Below are 26367 nucleotides of genomic sequence, written 5' to 3'. Positions count from 1 at the left end.
ATCTGAAGTCATACACTGAAATATTGCTGCCACATTCCTTGAATGCACACCTCACTGGAGTTTTGCCACCTAAAGTTAATTTCTTTCAGCTTCTGAGATTTTCTGCCGTTTTAGTTCTGTTACTGGAACAAGGGTTGTGTGTCCGCTTCATACCAACCATCAGAGTCTGGTTCCCCCTATAGAGTCCAGGGTGTGGCATGGTATTTGTCGTCACCAGTTTGTTAACAAACTACATTTTCCAAAGCACTTTGTATCGCTGGCTTTAAAAAACTAGTTTAAAAGTGCAAACTATTGTAACCATGTTTAACCACAATAGTCAAACTACAGCTGCACTGCATGCCACGCTGCGCTCTCTCTCTCTCTCTCTCTCTCTCTCTCTAATGTCCTACCCAACAAATGGCTGAACATGCCCCGACATCATTTATATTGAAACATAAAGAAAACATTAGCACCAAATATAAATATCAGTTTTCGATCGTCACACTGTTTTTGTTGTTGTTTTTTTAAAATAACACTACATGGTTGCCATATGGTGCCAACTAAGAATGCATGAATATATATCGGCTAAACATAACAAACATTCAGCATTATTTTAAACACTGCTATCATGCCAAACGCTACCAAGTTCTTAACCATCCATTCTGTGAAAATGGACACTCTTTATTTCCCTGCTGCCTCTCAGCTGACACACCCTGACACTCTACCACTTCTACAGAGTCGACCAAAGCACTTAACACATCTGTGACCTGCTAACTGGCCGTCTCGCTGCACTCTCACCTTCGCCATCTGCCACATGTGTACAGGTAACCCGAGCATGCAGATGGGGGCATGCATCGATACACACAGGTATGCATGCGCTCAAGTACATGGACCTGGAGACCAATACTCAACAACAGCCGAAACACATGAATTACTATGATTAACATTGGCACAATACAACGACACATCTATCTGAACAGCAACAGTATCTAAAAGGTTAAAGACTAAGAATTTGATCTTTAGAAGAATAAATTCTCATAATAATGTTCAGGTTTATCTATCGCATACTCCTTTCTGTACCCCTTTAATGTAACACCATCGATGAGATGGATGAGAACGAGCCATTATAGAAGTCTGGCTCTAATACATGCACCTTCTTTTATGTAGCATACCCATTTCTGCCACATAACCCTCTGTGTGCAGGACACTGCCAGGACTAAGTTTAGGATCAAGTTCAGAGCAAGTGTTTATATTATTCTAATGTTTCTGTTTTATATTATTCTGAAGTAAAACAAATATCAGAGAAACACGTTTTTAAAGAGCCTAAAAATCACAGTGAAAAAACAAACAAAAAAAACAAACAAACAAGCAAGACACACTGGCAGCAGGGAGTCTTAAGTGTCCGAGGACATTTTTATTACAGTAACTTGCCTCCCCGGTTTCCTTCACTGGTATTTTATGACATGCCACTGAAGATGCGACGGAGGGAAATATTATAATATAAGTGAGGAAGGAGAAGATTAAGCTTCCAAATGAGTAATTCTTGGGTTTATGAAGCATCAAGCTGTGTGCCACATTGGAGGTACGTGGCAACACTGAATGAGACTTTCACATCGGATGCATCTGCAGTTCTTTCTTCATGTTTGCTTTCCATGATGGCAAATTGATTTCTGGGTCACAGCAGGAAAGAAGAAGATACGAGGAAGCGTAAGTTAGTGCCAAACATCCACACTGCAAATATTCCCTCAAGAGGAAGACTTTCACACAGAGAGGTGGAGCTCTTCTTCCACCTGCTGGTTACTGATGGGACAACAACTACAGGTGTGCTTTCATAACAGGAGTTAACGTGGATGTTCTAGAAACTGCCCCATGCACATGATCTGTGACTTACATGTGGGTGTAATAATCAAACCAGAGCTCATTTCAGGTCATAAGTGATACTTTTTTTTTTACTTTTTTTTTGTAGGAAACCACTCATCCATGCTTTCGGTCACATGCCAAAAGTATAGTAAATATAGTAAATAATGAATATTTAGTAAATATTTAGTCCTGGCTGCTTGTTTTTTTTAAAGCAATATAGATAAGGTGAAGGCATGACCTAAGACAAGCAGTTTAACACTTTAAAAAGATAAAAAGATAACACAGTTTGATTATTTCAGTGAAAGTGCAGCTGTCAAGAATCCATTCATAAGGAAGGGAAACATGGAGAAAAGGCTCAGCTATGCAAAATTACATAAGAACTGAACTGGAAAAAAAAAATCACCGTCAGCATGTGTGAGTGAGTGATGAATCTAAATATGACATTTTTGGTTCAAATCTTCATCAGTATGTACAGCAGTGAGTGTATACAGCCATCTGTAAAACTTGGTGTAGTAGGCTCTGACATGAGGCTGCATTAGCCTCCCCTGAGCCCAGACCTCAACATTATTGAAGCATCATGGGATCATGCTGACAGAGAACACAGCAAAAAGGCAAAAACATCCAAAGAAGAGCTTTAAGAGTCCTTCAAGAAGCTGGGAGGACTAATCCTGAAGACTACTTAAAGACATTACAAGAAAGCTGCCTAAGAGAGTTCAGTGTGTGTTGAAGAATAAAGGTGGTCCTAACGCCACCTCCATTCTAGCATTTACAGGTGTGTGAAATATCTAGAGCCAGCATATATTAGCGTACATTTAAAACACAATGCCTACGTTGAACTCAAGACAAAAGAAGACAAGCAAATATGTTTTGTTTTTTTTAAAGTGTTCATGTTTGGGTATTACCTGGCTACATCCTGAGCATTATTGGTCCTTGCTGCTTCCAAAAGAGCATCATCTGGTTATTGAAAAAGCAGAGAGAAAACATTAACTACACTAAAGATTTTACTAAATAAAACAAGCTGGGTTAAAACTAACTCTACAGACCAGTTTATATCATATAACATCGTTCCATCAGTATTTACTATATTATAAAAACAATTAATGAACGGCCGGTCTCTAATCAGTGTCAGCTGATTATAACTAATTATAAGCTTACCTTTGTTATCGGGGTCTTTCTTCAGACAGAAGGCCACGGCCGCAGCAGAGAGGACACCGGCAGAGGCTACTCCTGCCCGCATGGGTCCTCCACCTGTTCCCCTGTCTCCGCCGCTTTCCTCCCAGTACTGGTTGTTGTTACGACCTCTGCTGGCCAGAGCCGCCCAGGAACTGCGGCGATTCTCCAGGTTGGACAGCCATCTAGGGGCGAGGTGGTGGTACAGCATCGATGGTTTCACGCTGTTTCCAGCAGTCTCCTCAGCCAAAATCCCCCTCCTGGAGACCCTGGAAGTGGACACGATGGGGTTGCGCTTGGCCTCCGCCGGAGTCTCGCGGATGCCCTGGCACGCGCCACCGCTGGCGCTGGTCTGAAGCACGCGACTGCACGGTGACAGGCTGCGCGACCTTCGCGCAAATAGCCTGGTGGGAACCGATGATAGCATAGCAATTGACTCACCGAAAACCAAGCTGGTCTGGCTTATGGCGTCAGTCTGGGGGTGACTCCGGAGGACAACAAACTAGGGGCAGCGCCTTAACTCAGGTGTAACAGTGGTTAGAGCTCAGGTCAGGGGACCAAGTTCGTAACATCGGGACGTAAATAACCGCTTCAGCTCGTTGTGGCGTGGATGTCACTAGAAGCCGCGGCGCATTCTGGGAAATGTCGTTTACTTGAACGTCATTGATTATGACGTAGTATGCATCAGTTGGTGTACGTTTGCTTTAAAACATGGGTGTTGTAACAGTCAGGGAGACTTTTAAATGGTAAATGGCCTGTATTTGTATAGCGCTGTACCCCAAAGCGCTTTACACTACATTCAGTCATCCACCCATTCACACACACATTCACACACTCAGTGTTGCCAACTCCTCAGTAAGGAAAATCGCTATTGGCTGTCCTAAAAGTCGCTAGAAGTCGCCAAATGACGTCATCGCCTAATTTGCATAATTGGTCATGCTAATGTAATTGTAACCTACGCTGTTGGAGAGAGAAATAACATCGTGGAAGAGACATAAAGTGAGTAAAAACCGTCCTAAATGCAGTTAGTTTATTTAGAACTACAAATTAAATTTCTTTTAGCAATTATTGTTTTTTAATGTCACAATTCCAACCCTGCTCCTTTATCCAGGCCTGGACCGGCAAAAGTGACCCGAAATTGGCACTCTGGTGGAGTTACTTTGTGTGTGAGAGTGTGTTTATAAGTAGTTTTAAACCTTGTGATCCACAAAACAGCATAACAGTAAAGGAAGAACTGACTGCGTTACAGTCAGTGCGGGAGCAGCGGCTTCGCTCATGCGCGATTCATTTGCCGTTTGGACGCACAGGTGTGAACGTCTCCTGCCCTGATAGCAGCTGGGGGAGGACTATCCTCCACCTGTGAGCGCTTTGGCACGGGTGAGGTGCCCAAGGCAGCACCGCTGCTTGTTGAGAGTAAGAGCAATACGCGTTTTCACGTCAAAAAGTCGTCATAAATAAGTCTCCAATAATACCAGAAAAAGTCACCAGATTTGCACTAAGTGTCCTGCACTTAAACATTCATTTAATATCACGTACACATATACACATACTGTCCCTCAAGAAGACACTGAGAAAAAATAAAGAATAACATTGAGACTGTAACTTTGCCATAAGTCATTGTTGATTTTGTCTTCGCTCTCCATCCCCTGCCAAGCTGCACCTGTGATTCTGCGGCTGCTCGCTGATGAGCTGACAGATAAGATCTTTTCTTATCCTCTGCATCCTTACCCTATCACCTCTGCCTCCCACAGGGCGCCAGCCTGCCCTGTTGAAACACTATTTTTTTTCAGTGTTTCAACTGAAAAAATAGAATGCCATTGATCAAATGGCATTCAGCTCAGATGGCCTTCAGCTCAGATGAGCTTGAAATAGTTGAAGGGAGCATTTTGGGAAACTACTACAAGGTAGAGGCTTTCCTTGGAGAAGGGGGCTTTGGTATTGTAGCCAAATGTTGTGATACCATGACCAACCGAGCTGTGGCTATTAAAGTCAACAAGAGCGACCCTGATATTCTGCAACAGGCAAAACTGGAAATTTTCATCCTGGAGCAGCTGAGAAGGTTGGAGCCAGATGCCGCCAACATTGTTAAATGGAATGGCTTTTTCCACGACGGAGAGCGGGTTTGCTTAAAGTTCGAACTCCTTGATCAATGCCAGTGGGACTACATAGGGGACCGGAAAAACCAGGGTCTCCCCATAAGCGAAGTCAGGCCAATTTTAGGTCAGCTCACAAATGCTCTGTCCCACCTGGGTTCTGTGGGAATAGTGCACGCTGACCTCAAACCTGGAAACATCATGGTTGTAAACCGCCATGAGTCTCCCATCAAAGTCAAACTTATAGACTTTGGCCTCGCATGTCCTGCGTCTGCAGTGATGCCTGGTGACCGTGTGGGGACGGTTGGTTATAGTGCACCTGAAGTTATGCTTGGCCTTCCTTATAACGAAGCAAGTGACATGTGGTCTCTGGGGCTGGTGGCTGTTGAGCTTGTTACAGGGGTGATAGAGACTCAGGGTCAGCCACCAGATCATGTTCTCGATCCTGGCGTGTACACTGAAGACTATTTCACAAAAGACAACTACAACTACAACCAACAGCGCTGGACATTTAAGACCGCCCAACAATTTAAATACGAGACAGGATATGAATCTTTGGAGACAAGATACATAAAACTGACACGTCTGGATGACCTCGAACAAATAATGATGTTTAGACGAGGACCAGAAGATGGCCAACGCTTATTTGTCAGCCTAATTAAAGAGATGCTGGCCTTGGATACACACCAGCGGATAACACCCTCTCAGGTTCTCAAGCATCCCTTTTTCAGCCCTGGCCTCTCCAACAGGTTCCCACGTATCAACATTGAAAAACCACACAGAGTCAATCTCCAGCATGGCATCTTCCACCCTGGACAAAAGTGATAAAAAACACAAACTGGGGTTGGAAAAGGATATCAACAGCAAATTAGACTGGAAAAATTAGTTAAGCTGCTCCAATAATTATCACTTTGGCTTTTTTTTTTTTTTTAATTTTCACTCCCCCCACCCCAACCAGTCGCGGCAGATGGCTGTCCCTTCCTGAGCCTGGTTCTGTCGAAGGTTTCTTCCTTTTTAAAGGGAGTTTTTCCTTCCCACTGTCGCTAAATGCTTGCTCATAGGGAAATCTTCTGATTGTTGGGGTGGCCAAAACTCTAGGGGAACTAGCAATTTTTGTGAAAATTAAAAAAAAAAAAAGCCTACCAATATTCAAAGCAGAGCAGCGGACACCTTACCATCACATCAGTCCTTTAATCTGACCTAAAACATCACGTTTACAGAAATAAATTCCATACAAATTGGAAATAAATTGTTGTTTTTGATTGTTTATAAATACATAGTGCTACCCTTCAGCCTCCTAGTAGACATTCCTGTGTTATAAATGTGAAACTCCTCCGATTTTCAGAAAAGTTGACCTCTGACCTTGAAGTCAAGGTCACTGAAATTTAAGCTTCACAGAGATTTTCAGTAGATGCAACCATGGTATTGATTTGAAAAATCTACACAATCACAAACTTGGACGTCCACAGCGCCTCGCCATATACCAAAGATTAAGAGGTGTTTTTTTTCTAGGTTTTTATAAAGATTACAAAACACAAATAACAAAAATGTCAACGCTATTTTGATGTTGTCTAATGTAGTGCAAAAAAAACAAAACAAACCCAAAAACTAATAAATAAAATAAATATATATTACATACATATATATATGTATATACTACATACTATAAAACATTTTAGTGGTCCACAATGGGGTCAATGAACAGAATGAAGGAAGTGAGTCATTTTTATATGACAATGGTGTGAAAAATCTTTTTTTTGTATTTGTTTGTCACACTTAAACATTTCAGATCATCAAACAATTAATTTTTTTAATGTATTAAGAAAAATCCTTTAACTGTCCAGTTTTCTTGATGTTATGATGCTTCTACCACTGGTTTGTCATTAATAAATCAGACTTTGATTGCTGCAGCAGAAAAAAGCTTTTCAGTGTCAGTGTTGTGGAAGGAGAAATATCAAACAGTTAGCAGGAAGTTAGCTCGCTAGTTTCCACCTAAACAATATGTACCATGTTCTGAGAGATTTCTGAACAAATTAAAACGTACAGCTCTGCTACCATTTCTAACATAAATGAAGGCCGAAAACTAAACAGCAATGACTTCTGTAGGGTTACTGAAGTTGGGCTAGCTGGTATATAATGATGTGTGATCGCTAGCGACACAGCTATGTTACCATAAGATTAGCACAGTGAAACCGGAGGATGAACGCTAACTTTTTCCCACTTGATAGAAGTTGGAGCAGCTGCGAGAGAATTCAACATTAATGAATCAATGGTACGGAAAAGAGGAAGCAAGATTATTGAGTAGAGTAAAGTTTGACTTATCTGACTGTTTTGTTTCGCTTAATGCGCCTTATGTATGAAAACAGGCCCGTTATCGACAGTGAGCCTTTCGGCCCGAAAAATACGGTATGCGGCACTGAGTGTCCTGCACTTAAACATTCATTTAATATCACGTACACATATACACATACTGTCCCTCAAGAAGACACTGAGAAAAAATAAAGAATAACATTGAGACTGTAACTTTGCCATAAGTCATTGTTGATTTTGTGTCTTCGCTCTCCATCCCCTGCCAAGCTGCACCTGTGATTCTGCGGCTGCTCGCTGATGAGCTGACAGATAAGTAAATCTTTTCTTGGATCTTATCCTCTGCATCCTTACCCTATCACCTCTGCCTCCCACAGGGCGCCAGCCTGCCCTGTTGAAACACTATTTTTTTTCAAGGTTCAACTGGAAAAAATAGAATGCCATTGATCCAAAGTAGAATGCCTTTGATCCCTTGTGATGTCATCATCTTCCTGAGAAAAAAACCCTTAAGTAGGAGGAGCTTTGCTCTGTTAAACTTAGTTGCTCAACGGACCTTGACCTGACAGCACGCAAACACTTTTGGAGAGTTTTGATTGAATTTCGCTTACTTAGCAATTCACTGACCAAGCCGACACATTTCACCATGTCAGCTAACCCATCCTTCCGCTCAAATGAGCTTGGAATAGTTAAAGGGAGCATTTTGGGAAACCACTACAAGGTAGAGGCTTTCCTTGGAGAAGGGGGCTTTGGTATTGTAGCCAGATGTCGTAATACCAAAACCAACCGAGCTGTGGCTATTAAAGTCAACAAGAGCGACCCTGATATTCTGCAACAGGCGAAACTGGAAATTTTCGTCCTGGAGCAGCTGCGAAGGTTGGATCCAGATGCCGCCAACATTGTTAAATGGAATGGCTTTTTCCACGACGGAGAGCGGGTTTGCTTAAAGTTCGAACTCCTTGATCAATGCCTGTGGGACTACATAGGGGACCGGAAAAACCAGGGTCTCCCCATAAGCGAAGTCAGGCCTATTTTAGGTCAGCTCACAAATGCTCTGTCCCACCTGGGTTCTGTGGGAATAGTGCACGCTGACCTCAAACCTGGAAACATCATGGTTGTAAACCGCCATGAGTCTCCCATCAAAGTCAAACTTATAGACTTTGGCCTCGCATGTCCTGCGTCTGCAGTGATGCCTGGTGACCGTGTGGGGACGGTTGGTTATAGTGCACCTGAGGTTATGCTTGGCCTTCCTTATAACGAAGCAAGTGACATGTGGTCTCTGGGGCTGGTAGCTGTGGAGCTTGGTACAGGCGTGCCACTCTACCCTGGAAATGAAGACTATGATGTTTTGAAATTCATCATAGAGACTCAGGGTCAGCCACCAGATCATGTTCTAGACTCTGGCGTGTACACTGAAGACTATTTCATTGAAGACAACGACAACCAACAGCGCTGGACATTTAAGACTGACCAACAATTTCAGTACGAGACAGGACATGAGTCCCTGGAGACAAGATACATCAAACTGACACGTCTCGATGACCTCGAACAGGTACTGATGTTTAGACGAGGACCTGAAAATGGCCAACGTTTGTTTGTAAGCTTAATTAAACAAATGTTGGCCTTGGATGCAAACCAGCGCATAACACCGTCAGAGGTTCTCCGGCATCCCTTTTTCAACCCTAAGAGTTCCCCTTGCATTGACATGAGTGCTGAAAGACCACAAAACCCTGTGGTCTTTCAGCACCCTTCAAACTTGAAATGCAAGAGATCAGAGAAAATCAACTGCAGTTTCCAAAACTCGGTTGAATTTTCTCAGCAAGTATTCGTCCACACGTCAGCCAGCCCATCCTTCAGCTCAGATGAGCTTGAAATAGTTGAAGGGAGCATTTTGGGAAACCACTACAAGGTAGAGGCTTTCCTCGGGGAAGGGGGCTTTGGTATTGTAGCCAAATGCCGTGATACCAAAACCAACCAAGCTGTGGCTATTAAGGTGAACAAGAACCGCACTGATATTCTGCAACAGGCAAAAAAGGAAATTTTCATCCTGGAGCAGCTGCGAAGGTTGGATCCAGATGCCGCCAACATTGTTCAATGGAACGGCTTTTTCCTTGACAGAGAGCGGGTTTGCCTAAAGTTCGAACTCCTCGATCAATGCCTGTGGGACTACATACAGGACCCGAATAACCGGCGTCTCCCCATAAGCGAAGTCAGGCCAATTTTAGGTCAGCTCACAAATGCTCTGTCCCACCTGGGTTCTTTGGGAATAGTGCACGCTGACCTCAAACCTGGAAACATCATGGTCGTAAATCGCTATGAGTCTCCAGTCAAAGTCAGACTTATAGACTTTGGCCTCGCATGTCCTGCGTCTGCAGTGATGCCTGGTGACCGTGTGGGGACGGTTGGTTATAGTGCACCTGAGGTTATGCTTGGCCTTCCTTATAACGAAGCATGTGACATGTGGTCTCTGGGGCTGGTGGCTGTTGAGCTTGTTACAGGGGTGCCACTCTACCCTGGAAAAAAATATTATGATGTTTTGAAATTCATCATAGAGACTCAGGGTCAGCCACCAGATCATGTTCTCGATCCTGGCGTGTACACTGAAGACTATTTCACAAAAGACAACTACAACTACAACCAACAGCGCTGGACATTTAAGACCGCCCAACAATTTAAATACGAGACAGGATATGAATCTTTGGAGACAAGATACATCAAACTGACACGTCTGGATGACCTCGAACAAATAATGACGTTTAGACGAGGACCTGAAGATGGCCAACGCTTATTCGTCAGCCTAATTAAAGAGATGTTGGCCTTGGATGCACACCAGCGGATAACACCCTCTCAGGTTCTACGGCATCCCTTTTTCAGCCCTGGCCTCTCCAACAGGTTCCCACATTGAAAAACCACACAGAGTCAATCTCCAACATGGCATCTTCCACCCTGGACAAAAGTGATAAAAACACAAACTGGGGTTGGAAAAGGATATCAACAGCAAATTAGACTGGAAAAATTAGTTAAGCTGCTCCAATAATTATCACTTTGGCTTTTTTTTTTTTTTTAATTTTCACTGCCCCCACCCCAACCAGTCGCGGCAGATGGCTGTCCCTTCCTGAGCCTGGTTCTGTCGAAGGTTTCTTCCTTTTTAAAGGGAGTTTTTCCTTCCCACTGTCGCTAAACGCTTGCTCATAGGGAAATCTTCTGATTGTTGGGGTGGCCAAAACTCTAGGGGAACTAGCAATTTTTGTGAAAATTAAAAAAAAAAAAAGCCTACCAATATTCAAAGCAGAGCAGCGGACACCTTACCATCACATGAGTCCTTTAATCTGACCTAAAACATCACGTTTACAGAAATAAATTCCATACAAATTGGAAATAAATTGTTGTTTTTGATTGTTTATAAATACATAGTGCTACCCTTCAGCCTCCTAGTAGACATTCCTGTGTTATAAATGTGAAACTCCTCCGATTTTCAGAAAAGTTGACCTCTGACCTTGAAGTCAAGGTCACTGAGATTTAAACTTCACAGAGATTTTCAGTAGATGCAACCATGGTATTGATTTGAAAAATCTACACAATCACAAACTTGGACGTCCACAGCGCCTCGCCATATACCAAAGATTAAGAGGTGTTTTTTTTCTAGGTTTTTATAAAGATTACAAAACACAAATAACAAAAATGTCAACGCTATTTTGATGTTGTCTAATGTAGTGCAAAAAAAACAAAACAAACCCAAAAACTAATAAATAAAATAAATATATATTACATACATATATATATGTATATACTACATACTATAAAACATTTTAGTGGTCCACAATGGGGTCAATGAACAGAATGAAGGAAGTGAGTCATTTTTATATGACAATGGTGTGAAAAATCTTTTTTTTGTATTTGTTTGTCACACTTAAACATTTCAGATCATCAAACAATTAATTTTTTTAATGTATTAAGAAAAATCCTTTAACTGTCCAGTTTTCTTGATGTTATGATGCTTCTACCACTGGTTTGTCATTAATAAATCAGACTTTGATTGCTGCAGCAGAAAAAAGCTTTTCAGTGTCAGTGTTGTGGAAGGAGAAATATCAAACAGTTAGCAGGAAGTTAGCTCGCTAGTTTCCACCTAAACAATATGTACCATGTTCTGAGAGATTTCTGAACAAATTAAAACGTACAGCTCTGCTACCATTTCTAACATAAATGAAGGCCGAAAACTAAACAGCAATGACTTCTGTAGGGTTACTGAAGTTGGGCTAGCTGGTATATAATGATGTGTGATCGCTAGCGACACAGCTATGTTACCATAAGATTAGCACAGTGAAACCGGAGGATGAACGCTAACTTTTTCCCACTTGATAGAAGTTGGAGCAGCTGCGAGAGAATTCAACATTAATGAATCAATGGTACGGAAAAGAGGAAGCAAGATTACTGAGTAGAGTAAAGTTTGACTTATCTGACTGTTTTGTTTCGCTTAATGCGCCTTATGTATGAAAACAGGCCCGTTATCGACAGTGAGCCTTTCGGCCCGAAAAATACGGTATGCGGCACTGAGTGTCCTGCACTTAAACATTCATTTAATATCACGTACACATATACACATACTGTCCCTCAAGAAGACACTGAGAAAAAATAAAGAATAACATTGAGACTGTAACTTTGCCATAAGTCATTGTTGATTTTGTGTCTTCGCTCTCCATCCCCTGCCAAGCTGCACCTGTGATTCTGCGGCTGCTCGCTGATGAGCTGACAGATAAGTAAATCTTTTCTTGGATCTTATCCTCTGCATCCTTACCCTATCACCTCTGCCTCCCACAGGGCGCCAGCCTGCCCTGTTGAAACACTATTTTTTTTCAAGGTTCAACTGGAAAAAATAGAATGCCATTGATCCAAAGTAGAATGCCTTTGATCCCTTGTGATGTCATCATCTTCCTGAGAAAAAAACCCTTAAGTAGGAGGAGCTTTGCTCTGTTAAACTTAGTTGCTCAACGGACCTTGACCTGACAGCACGCAAACACTTTTGGAGAGTTTTGATTGAATTTCGCTTACTTAGCAATTCACTGACCAAGCCGACACATTTCACCATGTCAGCTAACCCATCCTTCCGCTCAAATGAGCTTGGAATAGTTAAAGGGAGCATTTTGGGAAACCACTACAAGGTAGAGGCTTTCCTTGGAGAAGGGGGCTTTGGTATTGTAGCCAGATGTCGTGATACCAAAACCAACCGAGCTGTGGCTATTAAAGTCAACAAGAGCGACCCTGATATTCTGCAACAGGCGAAACTGGAAATTTTCGTCCTGGAGCAGCTGCGAAGGTTGGATCCAGATGCCGCCAACATTGTTAAATGGAATGGCTTTTTCCACGACGGAGAGCGGGTTTGCTTAAAGTTCGAACTCCTTGATCAATGCCTGTGGGACTACATAGGGGACCGGAAAAACCAGGGTCTCCCCATAAGCGAAGTCAGGCCTATTTTAGGTCAGCTCACAAATGCTCTGTCCCACCTGGGTTCTGTGGGAATAGTGCACGCTGACCTCAAACCTGGAAACATCATGGTTGTAAACCGCCATGAGTCTCCCATCAAAGTCAAACTTATAGACTTTGGCCTCGCATGTCCTGCGTCTGCAGTGATGCCTGGTGACCGTGTGGGGACGGTTGGTTATAGTGCACCTGAGGTTATGCTTGGCCTTCCTTATAACGAAGCAAGTGACATGTGGTCTCTGGGGCTGGTAGCTGTGGAGCTTGGTACAGGCGTGCCACTCTACCCTGGAAATGAAGACTATGATGTTTTGAAATTCATCATAGAGACTCAGGGTCAGCCACCAGATCATGTTCTAGACTCTGGCGTGTACACTGAAGACTATTTCATTGAAGACAACGACAACCAACAGCGCTGGACATTTAAGACTGACCAACAATTTCAGTACGAGACAGGACATGAGTCCCTGGAGACAAGATACATCAAACTGACACGTCTCGATGACCTCGAACAGGTACTGATGTTTAGACGAGGACCTGAAAATGGCCAACGTTTGTTTGTAAGCTTAATTAAACAAATGTTGGCCTTGGATGCAAACCAGCGCATAACACCGTCAGAGGTTCTCCGGCATCCCTTTTTCAACCCTAAGAGTTCCCCTTGCATTGACATGAGTGCTGAAAGACCACAAAACCCTGTGGTCTTTCAGCACCCTTCAAACTTGAAATGCAAGAGATCAGAGAAAATCAACTGCAGTTTCCAAAACTCGGTTGAATTTTCTCAGCAAGTATTCGTCCACACGTCAGCCAGCCCATCCTTCAGCTCAGATGAGCTTGAACTAGTTGAAGGGAGCATTTTGGGAAACCACTACAAGGTAGAGGCTTTCCTCGGGGAAGGGGGCTTTGGTATTGTAGCCAAATGCCGTGATACCAAAACCAACCAAGCTGTGGCTATTAAGGTGAACAAGAACCGCACTGATATTCTGCAACAGGCAAAAAAGGAAATTTTCATCCTGGAGCAGCTGCGAAGGTTGGATCCAGATGCCGCCAACATTGTTCAATGGAACGGCTTTTTCCTTGACAGAGAGCGGGTTTGCCTAAAGTTCGAACTCCTCGATCAATGCCTGTGGGACTACATACAGGACCCGAATAACCGGCGTCTCCCCATAAGCGAAGTCAGGCCAATTTTAGGTCAGCTCACAAATGCTCTGTCCCACCTGGGTTCTTTGGGAATAGTGCACGCTGACCTCAAACCTGGAAACATCATGGTCGTAAATCGCTATGAGTCTCCAGTCAAAGTCAGACTTATAGACTTTGGCCTCGCATGTCCTGCGTCTGCAGTGATGCCTGGTGACCGTGTGGGGACGGTTGGTTATAGTGCACCTGAGGTTATGCTTGGCCTTCCTTATAACGAAGCATGTGACATGTGGTCTCTGGGGCTGGTGGCTGTTGAGCTTGTTACAGGGGTGCCACTCTACCCTGGAAAAAAATATTATGATGTTTTGAAATTCATCATAGAGACTCAGGGTCAGCCACCAGATCATGTTCTCGATCCTGGCGTGTACACTGAAGACTATTTCACAAAAGACAACTACAACTACAACCAACAGCGCTGGACATTTAAGACCGCCCAACAATTTAAATACGAGACAGGATATGAATCTTTGGAGACAAGATACATCAAACTGACACGTCTGGATGACCTCGAACAAATAATGACGTTTAGACGAGGACCAGAAGCTGGCCAACGCTTATTCGTCAGCCTAATTAAAGAGATGTTGGCCTTGGATGCACACCAGCGGATAACACCCTCTCAGGTTCTACGGCATCCCTTTTTCAGCCCTGGCCTCTCCAACAGGTTCCCACATTGAAAAACCACACAGAGTCAATCTCCAACATGGCATCTTCCACCCTGGACAAAAGTGATAAAAACACAAACTGGGGTTGGAAAAGGATATCAACAGCAAATTAGACTGGAAAAATTAGTTAAGCTGCTCCAATAATTATCACTTTGGCTTTTTTTTTTTTTTTAATTTTCACTCCCCCCACCCCAACCAGTCGCGGCAGATGGCTGTCCCTTCCTGAGCCTGGTTCTGTCGAAGGTTTCTTCCTTTTTAAAGGGAGTTTTTCCTTCCCACTGTCGCTAAATGCTTGCTCATAGGGAAATCTTCTGATTGTTGGGGTGGCCAAAACTCTAGGGGAACTAGCAATTTTTGTGAAAATTAAAAAAAAAAAAAGCCTACCAATATTCAAAGCAGAGCAGCGGACACCTTACCATCACATGAGTCCTTTAATCTGACCTAAAACATCACGTTTACAGAAATAAATTCCATACAAATTGGAAATAAATTGTTGTTTTTGATTGTTTATAAATACATAGTGCTACCCTTCAGCCTCCTAGTAGACATTCCTGTGTTATAAATGTGAAACTCCTCCGATTTTCAGAAAAGTTGACCTCTGACCTTGAAGTCAAGGTCACTGAGATTTAAGCTTCACAGAGATTTTCAGTAGATGCAACCATGGTATTGATTTGAAAAATCTACACAATCACAAACTTGGACGTCCACAGCGCCTCGCCATATACCAAAGATTAAGAGGTGTTTTTTTTCTAGGTTTTTATAAAGATTACAAAACACAAATAACAAAAATGTCAACGCTATTTTGATGTTGTCTAATGTAGTGCAAAAAAAACAAAACAAACCCAAAAACTAATAAATAAAATAAATATATATTACATACATATATATATGTATATACTACATACTATAAAACATTTTAGTGGTCCACAATGGGGTCAATGAACAGAATGAAGGAAGTGAGTCATTTTTATATGACAATGGTGTGAAAAATCTTTTTTTTGTATTTGTTTGTCACACTTAAACATTTCAGATCATCAAACAATTAATTTTTTTAATGTATTAAGAAAAATCCTTTAACTGTCCAGTTTTCTTGATGTTATGATGCTTCTACCACTGGTTTGTCATTAATAAATCAGACTTTGATTGCTGCAGCAGAAAAAAGCTTTTCAGTGTCAGTGTTGTGGAAGGAGAAATATCAAACAGTTAGCAGGAAGTTAGCTCGCTAGTTTCCACCTAAACAATATGTACCATGTTCTGAGAGATTTCTGAACAAATTAAAACGTACAGCTCTGCTACCATTTCTAACATAAATGAAGGCCGAAAACTAAACAGCAATGACTTCTGTAGGGTTACTGAAGTTGGGCTAGCTGGTATATAATGATGTGTGATCGCTAGCGACACAGCTATGTTACCATAAGATTAGCACAGTGAAACCGGAGGATGAACGCTAACTTTTTCCCACTTGATAGAAGTTGGAGCAGCTGCGAGAGAATTCAACATTAATGAATCAATGGTACGGAAAAGAGGAAGCAAGATTATTGAGTAGAGTAAAGTTTGACTTATCTGACTGTTTTGTTTCGCTTAATGCGCCTTATGTATGAAAACAGGCCCGTTATCGACAGTGAGCCTTTCGGCCCGAAAAATACGGTATGCGGCACTGAGTGTCCTGCACTTAAACATTCATTTAATATCACGTACACATATACACATACTGTCCCTCAAGAAGACACTGAGAAAAAATAAAGAATAACATTGAGACTGTAACTTTGCCATAAGTCATTGTTGATTTTGTGTCTTCGCTCTCCATCCCCTGCCAAGCTGCACCTGTGATTCTGCGGCTGCTCGCTGATGAGCTGACAGATAAGTAAATCTTTTCTTGGATCTTATCCTCTGCATCCTTACCCTATCACCTCTGCCTCCCACAGGGCGCCAGCCTGCCCTGTTGAAACACTATTTTTTTTTCAAGGTTCAACTGGAAAAAATAGAATGCCATTGATCCAAAGTAGAATGCCTTTGATCCCTTGTGATGTCATCATCTTCCTGAGAAAAAAACCCTTAAGTAGGAGGAGCTTTGCTCTGTTAAACTTAGTTGCTCAACGGACCTTGACCTGACAGCACGCAAACACTTTTGGAGAGTTTTGATTGAATTTCGCTTACTTAGCAATTCACTGACCAAGCCGACACATTTCACCATGTCAGCTAACCCATCCTTCCGCTCAAATGAGCTTGGAATAGTTAAAGGGAGCATTTTGGGAAACCACTACAAGGTAGAGGCTTTCCTTGGAGAAGGGGGCTTTGGTATTGTAGCCAGATGTCGTAATACCAAAACCAACCGAGCTGTGGCTATTAAAGTCAACAAGAGCGACCCTGATATTCTGCAACAGGCGAAACTGGAAATTTTCGTCCTGGAGCAGCTGCGAAGGTTGGATCCAGATGCCGCCAACATTGTTAAATGGAATGGCTTTTTCCACGACGGAGAGCGGGTTTGCTTAAAGTTCGAACTCCTTGATCAATGCCTGTGGGACTACATAGGGGACCGGAAAAACCAGGGTCTCCCCATAAGCGAAGTCAGGCCTATTTTAGGTCAGCTCACAAATGCTCTGTCGCACCTGGGTTCTGTGGGAATAGTGCACGCTGACCTCAAACCTGGAAACATCATGGTTGTAAACCGCCATGAGTCTCCCATCAAAGTCAAACTTATAGACTTTGGCCTCGCATGTCCTGCGTCTGCAGTGATGCCTGGTGACCGTGTGGGGACGGTTGGTTATAGTGCACCTGAGGTTATGCTTGGCCTTCCTTATAACGAAGCAAGTGACATGTGGTCTCTGGGGCTGGTAGCTGTGGAGCTTGGTACAGGCGTGCCACTCTACCCTGGAAATGAAGACTATGATGTTTTGAAATTCATCATAGAGACTCAGGGTCAGCCACCAGATCATGTTCTAGACTCTGGCGTGTACACTGAAGACTATTTCATTGAAGACAACGACAACCAACAGCGCTGGACATTTAAGACTGACCAACAATTTCAGTACGAGACAGGACATGAGTCCCTGGAGACAAGATACATCAAACTGACACGTCTCGATGACCTCGAACAGGTACTGATGTTTAGACGAGGACCTGAAAATGGCCAACGTTTGTTTGTAAGCTTAATTAAACAAATGTTGGCCTTGGATGCAAACCAGCGCATAACACCGTCAGAGGTTCTCCGGCATCCCTTTTTCAACCCTAAGAGTTCCCCTTGCATTGACATGAGTGCTGAAAGACCACAAAACCCTGTGGTCTTTCAGCACCCTTCAAACTTGAAATGCAAGAGATCAGAGAAAATCAACTGCAGTTTCCAAAACTCGGTTGAATTTTCTCAGCAAGTATTCGTCCACACGTCAGCCAGCCCATCCTTCAGCTCAGATGAGCTTGAACTAGTTGAAGGGAGCATTTTGGGAAACCACTACAAGGTAGAGGCTTTCCTCGGGGAAGGGGGCTTTGGTATTGTAGCCAAATGCCGTGATACCAAAACCAACCAAGCTGTGGCTATTAAGGTGAACAAGAACCGCACTGATATTCTGCAACAGGCAAAAAAGGAAATTTTCATCCTGGAGCAGCTGCGAAGGTTGGATCCAGATGCCGCCAACATTGTTCAATGGAACGGCTTTTTCCTTGACAGAGAGCGGGTTTGCCTAAAGTTCGAACTCCTCGATCAATGCCTGTGGGACTACATACAGGACCCGAATAACCGGCGTCTCCCCATAAGCGAAGTCAGGCCAATTTTAGGTCAGCTCACAAATGCTCTGTCCCACCTGGGTTCTTTGGGAATAGTGCACGCTGACCTCAAACCTGGAAACATCATGGTCGTAAATCGCTATGAGTCTCCAGTCAAAGTCAGACTTATAGACTTTGGCCTCGCATGTCCTGCGTCTGCAGTGATGCCTGGTGACCGTGTGGGGACGGTTGGTTATAGTGCACCTGAGGTTATGCTTGGCCTTCCTTATAACGAAGCATGTGACATGTGGTCTCTGGGGCTGGTGGCTGTTGAGCTTGTTACAGGGGTGCCACTCTACCCTGGAAAAAAATATTATGATGTTTTGAAATTCATCATAGAGACTCAGGGTCAGCCACCAGATCATGTTCTCGATCCTGGCGTGTACACTGAAGACTATTTCACAAAAGACAACTACAACTACAACCAACAGCGCTGGACATTTAAGACCGCCCAACAATTTAAATACGAGACAGGATATGAATCTTTGGAGACAAGATACATCAAACTGACACGTCTGGATGACCTCGAACAAATAATGACGTTTAGACGAGGACCAGAAGCTGGCCAACGCTTATTCGTCAGCCTAATTAAAGAGATGTTGGCCTTGGATGCACACCAGCGGATAACACCCTCTCAGGTTCTACGGCATCCCTTTTTCAGCCCTGGCCTCTCCAACAGGTTCCCACATTGAAAAACCACACAGAGTCAATCTCCAACATGGCATCTTCCACCCTGGACAAAAGTGATAAAAACACAAACTGGGGTTGGAAAAGGATATCAACAGCAAATTAGACTGGAAAAATTAGTTAAGCTGCTCCAATAATTATCACTTTGGCTTTTTTTTTTTTTTTAATTTTCACTCCCCCCACCCCAACCAGTCGCGGCAGATGGCTGTCCCTTCCTGAGCCTGGTTCTGTCGAAGGTTTCTTCCTTTTTAAAGGGAGTTTTTCCTTCCCACTGTCGCTAAATGCTTGCTCATAGGGAAATCTTCTGATTGTTGGGGTGGCCAAAACTCTAGGGGAACTAGCAATTTTTGTGAAAATTAAAAAAAAAAAAAGCCTACCAATATTCAAAGCAGAGCAGCGGACACCTTACCATCACATGAGTCCTTTAATCTGACCTAAAACATCACGTTTACAGAAATAAATTCCATACAAATTGGAAATAAATTGTTGTTTTTGATTGTTTATAAATACATAGTGCTACCCTTCAGCCTCCTAGTAGACATTCCTGTGTTATAAATGTGAAACTCCTCCGATTTTCAGAAAAGTTGACCTCTGACCTTGAAGTCAAGGTCACTGAGATTTAAGCTTCACAGAGATTTTCAGTAGATGCAACCATGGTATTGATTTGAAAAATCTACACAATCACAAACTTGGACGTCCACAGCGCCTCGCCATATACCAAAGATTAAGAGGTGTTTTTTTTCTAGGTTTTTATAAAGATTACAAAACACAAATAACAAAAATGTCAACGCTATTTTGATGTTGTCTAATGTAGTGCAAAAAAAACAAAACAAACCCAAAAACTAATAAATAAAATAAATATATATTACATACATATATATATGTATATACTACATACTATAAAACATTTTAGTGGTCCACAATGGGGTCAATGAACAGAATGAAGGAAGTGAGTCATTTTTATATGACAATGGTGTGAAAAATCTTTTTTTTGTATTTGTTTGTCACACTTAAACATTTCAGATCATCAAACAATTAATTTTTTTAATGTATTAAGAAAAATCCTTTAACTGTCCAGTTTTCTTGATGTTATGATGCTTCTACCACTGGTTTGTCATTAATAAATCAGACTTTGATTGCTGCAGCAGAAAAAAGCTTTTCAGTGTCAGTGTTGTGGAAGGAGAAATATCAAACAGTTAGCAGGAAGTTAGCTCGCTAGTTTCCACCTAAACAATATGTACCATGTTCTGAGAGATTTCTGAACAAATTAAAACGTACAGCTCTGCTACCATTTCTAACATAAATGAAGGCCGAAAACTAAACAGCAATGACTTCTGTAGGGTTACTGAAGTTGGGCTAGCTGGTATATAATGATGTGTGATCGCTAGCGACACAGCTATGTTACCATAAGATTAGCACAGTGAAACCGGAGGATGAACGCTAACTTTTTCCCACTTGATAGAAGTTGGAGCAGCTGCGAGAGAATTCAACATTAATGAATCAATGGTACGGAAAAGAGGAAGCAAGATTATTGAGTAGAGTAAAGTTTGACTTATCTGACTGTTTTGTTTCGCTTAATGCGCCTTATGTATGAAAACAGGCCCGTTATCGACAGTGAGCCTTTCGGCCCGAAAAATACGGTATGCGGCACTGAGTGTCCTGCACTTAAACATTCATTTAATATCACGTACACATATACACATACTGTCCCTCAAGAAGACACTGAGAAAAAATAAAGAATAACATTGAGACTGTAACTTTGCCATAAGTCATTGTTGATTTTGTGTCTTCGCTCTCCATCCCCTGCCAAGCTGCACCTGTGATTCTGCGGCTGCTCGCTGATGAGCTGACAGATAAGTAAATCTTTTCTTGGATCTTATCCTCTGCATCCTTACCCTATCACCTCTGCCTCCCACAGGGCGCCAGCCTGCCCTGTTGAAACACTATTTTTTTTTCAAGGTTCAACTGGAAAAAATAGAATGCCATTGATCCAAAGTAGAATGCCTTTGATCCCTTGTGATGTCATCATCTTCCTGAGAAAAAAACCCTTAAGTAGGAGGAGCTTTGCTCTGTTAAACTTAGTTGCTCAACGGACCTTGACCTGACAGCACGCAAACACTTTTGGAGAGTTTTGATTGAATTTCGCTTACTTAGCAATTCACTGACCAAGCCGACACATTTCACCATGTCAGCTAACCCATCCTTCCGCTCAAATGAGCTTGGAATAGTTAAAGGGAGCATTTTGGGAAACCACTACAAGGTAGAGGCTTTCCTTGGAGAAGGGGGCTTTGGTATTGTAGCCAGATGTCGTAATACCAAAACCAACCGAGCTGTGGCTATTAAAGTCAACAAGAGCGACCCTGATATTCTGCAACAGGCGAAACTGGAAATTTTCGTCCTGGAGCAGCTGCGAAGGTTGGATCCAGATGCCGCCAACATTGTTAAATGGAATGGCTTTTTCCACGACGGAGAGCGGGTTTGCTTAAAGTTCGAACTCCTTGATCAATGCCTGTGGGACTACATAGGGGACCGGAAAAACCAGGGTCTCCCCATAAGCGAAGTCAGGCCTATTTTAGGTCAGCTCACAAATGCTCTGTCCCACCTGGGTTCTGTGGGAATAGTGCACGCTGACCTCAAACCTGGAAACATCATGGTTGTAAACCGCCATGAGTCTCCCATCAAAGTCAAACTTATAGACTTTGGCCTCGCATGTCCTGCGTCTGCAGTGATGCCTGGTGACCGTGTGGGGACGGTTGGTTATAGTGCACCTGAGGTTATGCTTGGCCTTCCTTATAACGAAGCAAGTGACATGTGGTCTCTGGGGCTGGTAGCTGTGGAGCTTGGTACAGGCGTGCCACTCTACCCTGGAAATGAAGACTATGATGTTTTGAAATTCATCATAGAGACTCAGGGTCAGCCACCAGATCATGTTCTAGACTCTGGCGTGTACACTGAAGACTATTTCATTGAAGACAACGACAACCAACAGCGCTGGACATTTAAGACTGACCAACAATTTCAGTACGAGACAGGACATGAGTCCCTGGAGACAAGATACATCAAACTGACACGTCTCGATGACCTCGAACAGGTACTGATGTTTAGACGAGGACCTGAAAATGGCCAACGTTTGTTTGTAAGCTTAATTAAACAAATGTTGGCCTTGGATGCAAACCAGCGCATAACACCGTCAGAGGTTCTCCGGCATCCCTTTTTCAACCCTAAGAGTTCCCCTTGCATTGACATGAGTGCTGAAAGACCACAAAACCCTGTGGTCTTTCAGCACCCTTCAAACTTGAAATGCAAGAGATCAGAGAAAATCAACTGCAGTTTCCAAAACTCGGTTGAATTTTCTCAGCAAGTATTCGTCCACACGTCAGCCAGCCCATCCTTCAGCTCAGATGAGCTTGAACTAGTTGAAGGGAGCATTTTGGGAAACCACTACAAGGTAGAGGCTTTCCTCGGAGAAGGGGGCTTTGGTATTGTAGCCAAATGCCGTGATACCAAAACCAACCAAGCTGTGGCTATTAAGGTGAACAAGAACCGCACTGATATTCTGCAACAGGCAAAAAAGGAAATTTTCATCCTGGAGCAGCTGCGAAGGTTGGATCCAGATGCCGCCAACATTGTTCAATGGAACGGCTTTTTCCTTGACAGAGAGCGGGTTTGCCTAAAGTTCGAACTCCTCGATCAATGCCTGTGGGACTACATACAGGACCCGAATAACCGGCGTCTCCCCATAAGCGAAGTCAGGCCAATTTTAGGTCAGCTCACAAATGCTCTGTCCCACCTGGGTTCTTTGGGAATAGTGCACGCTGACCTCAAACCTGGAAACATCATGGTCGTAAATCGCTATGAGTCTCCAGTCAAAGTCAGACTTATAGACTTTGGCCTCGCATGTCCTGCGTCTGCAGTGATGCCTGGTGACCGTGTGGGGACGGTTGGTTATAGTGCACCTGAGGTTATGCTTGGCCTTCCTTATAACGAAGCATGTGACATGTGGTCTCTGGGGCTGGTGGCTGTTGAGCTTGTTACAGGGGTGCCACTCTACCCTGGAAAAAAATATTATGATGTTTTGAAATTCATCATAGAGACTCAGGGTCAGCCACCAGATCATGTTCTCGATCCTGGCGTGTACACTGAAGACTATTTCACAAAAGACAACTACAACTACAACCAACAGCGCTGGACATTTAAGACCGCCCAACAATTTAAATACGAGACAGGATATGAATCTTTGGAGACAAGATACATCAAACTGACACGTCTGGATGACCTCGAACAAATAATGACGTTTAGACGAGGACCAGAAGCTGGCCAACGCTTATTCGTCAGCCTAATTAAAGAGATGTTGGCCTTGGATGCACACCAGCGGATAACACCCTCTCAGGTTCTACGGCATCCCTTTTTCAGCCCTGGCCTCTCCAACAGGTTCCCACATTGAAAAACCACACAGAGTCAATCTCCAACATGGCATCTTCCACCCTGGACAAAAGTGATAAAAACACAAACTGGGGTTGGAAAAGGATATCAACAGCAAATTAGACTGGAAAAATTAGTTAAGCTGCTCCAATAATTATCACTTTGGCTTTTTTTTTTTTTTTAATTTTCACTCCCCCCACCCCAACCAGTCGCGGCAGATGGCTGTCCCTTCCTGAGCCTGGTTCTGTCGAAGGTTTCTTCCTTTTTAAAGGGAGTTTTTCCTTCCCACTGTCGCTAAATGCTTGCTCATAGGGAAATCTTCTGATTGTTGGGGTGGCCAAAACTCTAGGGGAACTAGCAATTTTTGTGAAAATTAAAAAAAAAAAAAGCCTACCAATATTCAAAGCAGAGCAGCGGACACCTTACCATCACATCAGTCCTTTAATCTGACCTAAAACATCACGTTTACAGAAATAAATTCCATACAAATTGGAAATAAATTGTTGTTTTTGATTGTTTATAAATATATAGTGCTACCCTTCAGCCTCCTAGTAGACATTCCTGTGTTATAAATGTGAAACTCCTCCGATTTTCAGAAAAGTTGACCTCTGACCTTGAAGTCAAGGTCACTGAGATTTAAGCTTCACAGAGATTTTCAGTAGATGCAACCATGGTATTGATTTGAAAAATCTATACAATCACAAACTTGGACGTCCACAGCGCCTCGCCATATACCAAAGATTAAGAGGTGTTTTTTTTCTAGGTTTTTATAAAGATTACAAAACACAAATAACAAAAATGTCAACGCTATTTTGATGTTGTCTAATGTAGTGCAAAAAAACAAAACAAACCCAAAAACTAATAAATAAAATAAATATATATTACATACATATATATATGTATATACTACATACTATAAAACATTTTAGTGGTCCACAATGGGGTCAATGAACAGAATGAAGGAAGTGAGTCATTTTTATATGACAATGGTGTGAAAAATCATTTTTTGTATTTGTTTGTCACACTTAAACATTTCAGATCATCAAACAATTAATTTTTTTAATGTATAAAGAAAAAACCTTTAACTGTCCAGTTTTCTTGATGTTATGATGCTTCTACCACTGGTTTGTCATTAATAAATCAGACTTTGATTGCTGCAGCAGAAAAAAGACAAAGAGAAAATGTAATCACACAAATCAGAGGTGCAGATTTACACTTTACCTGAAACAGAGCAAAAGTGCTCTTTACATAGGTTAATGAATATTAACTAATATAGGCTAGATATCTGGACATTACTAGCTTCATTTGGGCCTTCTGAGCCATTAGTCCTCTGGCTTATTGGAATCTTGACTGTCTCCAGTTAGTCCAGAATGCTGCTGCAAGGTTTTTAACTAAGACACAAAAAAGAGAGCACATTACACCAGTTTTACGTTCATTACACTGGTTTCCAGTACATTTTAGAATTCATTTTAAAATCTTGGTACTGACTTTTAAAGCTTTGAATTGTGATGCCCCTGTCTACATTTCTGATCTTTTAGAACCCCACGCTCCCTCTCGCAGCCTGAGATCATCTAATCAAAGGCTGTTGGTAGTCCCACAAACACGTTTTAAGACCAGAGGAGATTTTTTTAGAGCAGTCGCCCCCAGGTTGTGGAATGCTCTCCCTCCATCATTACGTTGCCTTGATTGTATTTATTCTTTTAAAAAGCAGCTTAAGGCTCATTTATTTAGATTGGCTTTTAATTAGATTTGTGCTGTATGTTCGATTGTGCTTTTTTAAAAATGTATTTCTGTTTTTATATTACTGTGAAGCACTTTGTGGTTTTTATCCTGTGACGAGTGCTATATAAATAAATTGAACTGAACTGGATTTTTGTTCTTATTCTGGTCAAACTCTGCTTCATTATTTGTTTACAGAACAGCTACAGTTCCAGGTGACTTCAAGTCAAAAGGATACTACATGTCAATGGCCAGCAGCCTGTATTCAGTTTGAATATTGCTGTAAATGTACCTGGATCTGTTTCTATTGGGTTGTGAATTTGGTCTCACTGTTACATCCAACTTTTAGAGTGGGATAAAGACAAAAAGAAACAAGAGAGAATGGATTTGTAGTTAGAAATCCAAAGTTGCTTCTGTTTTGCCCACACACATTGATGATGATTTCACATCACTAAGCAGGTTATCAAATGTGGACAGAATGTTAGCAGAATCTTATAATTCTCATAAGATTCTGTTTTTGTTTCATTCAATACAATGTGTTTATGTGTGACATACTGATATGAATCATAGTATCTTATGGAATTCCAAAAATGGCTGCCAGGACAGCTGCCACCACACTGATGTGACACACTACAAATCAACTCTTTGATGCTCTGTGCTGAGTCTGCACAATAACGGGAGTGTTTGTCTGATTTCAAAAACTTTAATAAAGTGCTTGACGATTTGGTGGACTGACACTAAAAATGTGGTTCAGGGACTGAAACAGTGTCTGAACATGGTTTGCTTCATCTTATTATAGATGATAAAGACGCTTTGGTTTGGTTTCAGTGCAACTTTCAGTCAATGCTAATGCAGAAAGCATAATTTGTATTTCATACCATATTATGTGATATGTGACTACTGACACTGTTTCAAAGAACCAAAATGTAAAGTAGTTTGGCTGCTGAACCCACACTGGAAGCAAGATTACAAGATTATCTGTTCTGAAAGAAATCTTTTAGTGTGTGCTAGGCTGCTGTAAGGACATTTGAAGTTAAAGGCAC

General features: G+C 42.2%; 1 protein-coding gene across 1 annotated transcript in view; it reads right to left on the bottom strand.

Annotated features, from left to right (window-relative positions):
• clpb (ClpB family mitochondrial disaggregase) overlaps window positions 1-3660 on the bottom strand; it is a 35545-nt gene extending 31885 nt beyond the window's left edge. The window contains exons 1-2 of the mRNA XM_084950052.1: window positions 2995-3660; window positions 2742-2793 (exon numbers count right to left, since the gene is read on the bottom strand). Coding sequence (XP_084806178.1) covers window positions 2742-2793; window positions 2995-3436 — 494 coding nt within the window. The 5' untranslated portion in view covers window positions 3437-3660. The remainder of the gene's footprint in view (window positions 1-2741; window positions 2794-2994) is intronic.
• Between the last annotated feature and the right edge of the window lie 22707 nt (window positions 3661-26367).

The sequence above is a fragment of the Perissodus microlepis genome, chromosome 14, assembly GCF_051167445.1.
Source record: "Perissodus microlepis isolate ML-2025 ecotype Zambia chromosome 14, ASM5116744v1, whole genome shotgun sequence".
Taxonomy (NCBI): Eukaryota; Metazoa; Chordata; class Actinopteri; order Cichliformes; family Cichlidae; genus Perissodus; species Perissodus microlepis.
This window is presented reverse-complemented; position numbering and strand designations above follow the sequence as displayed.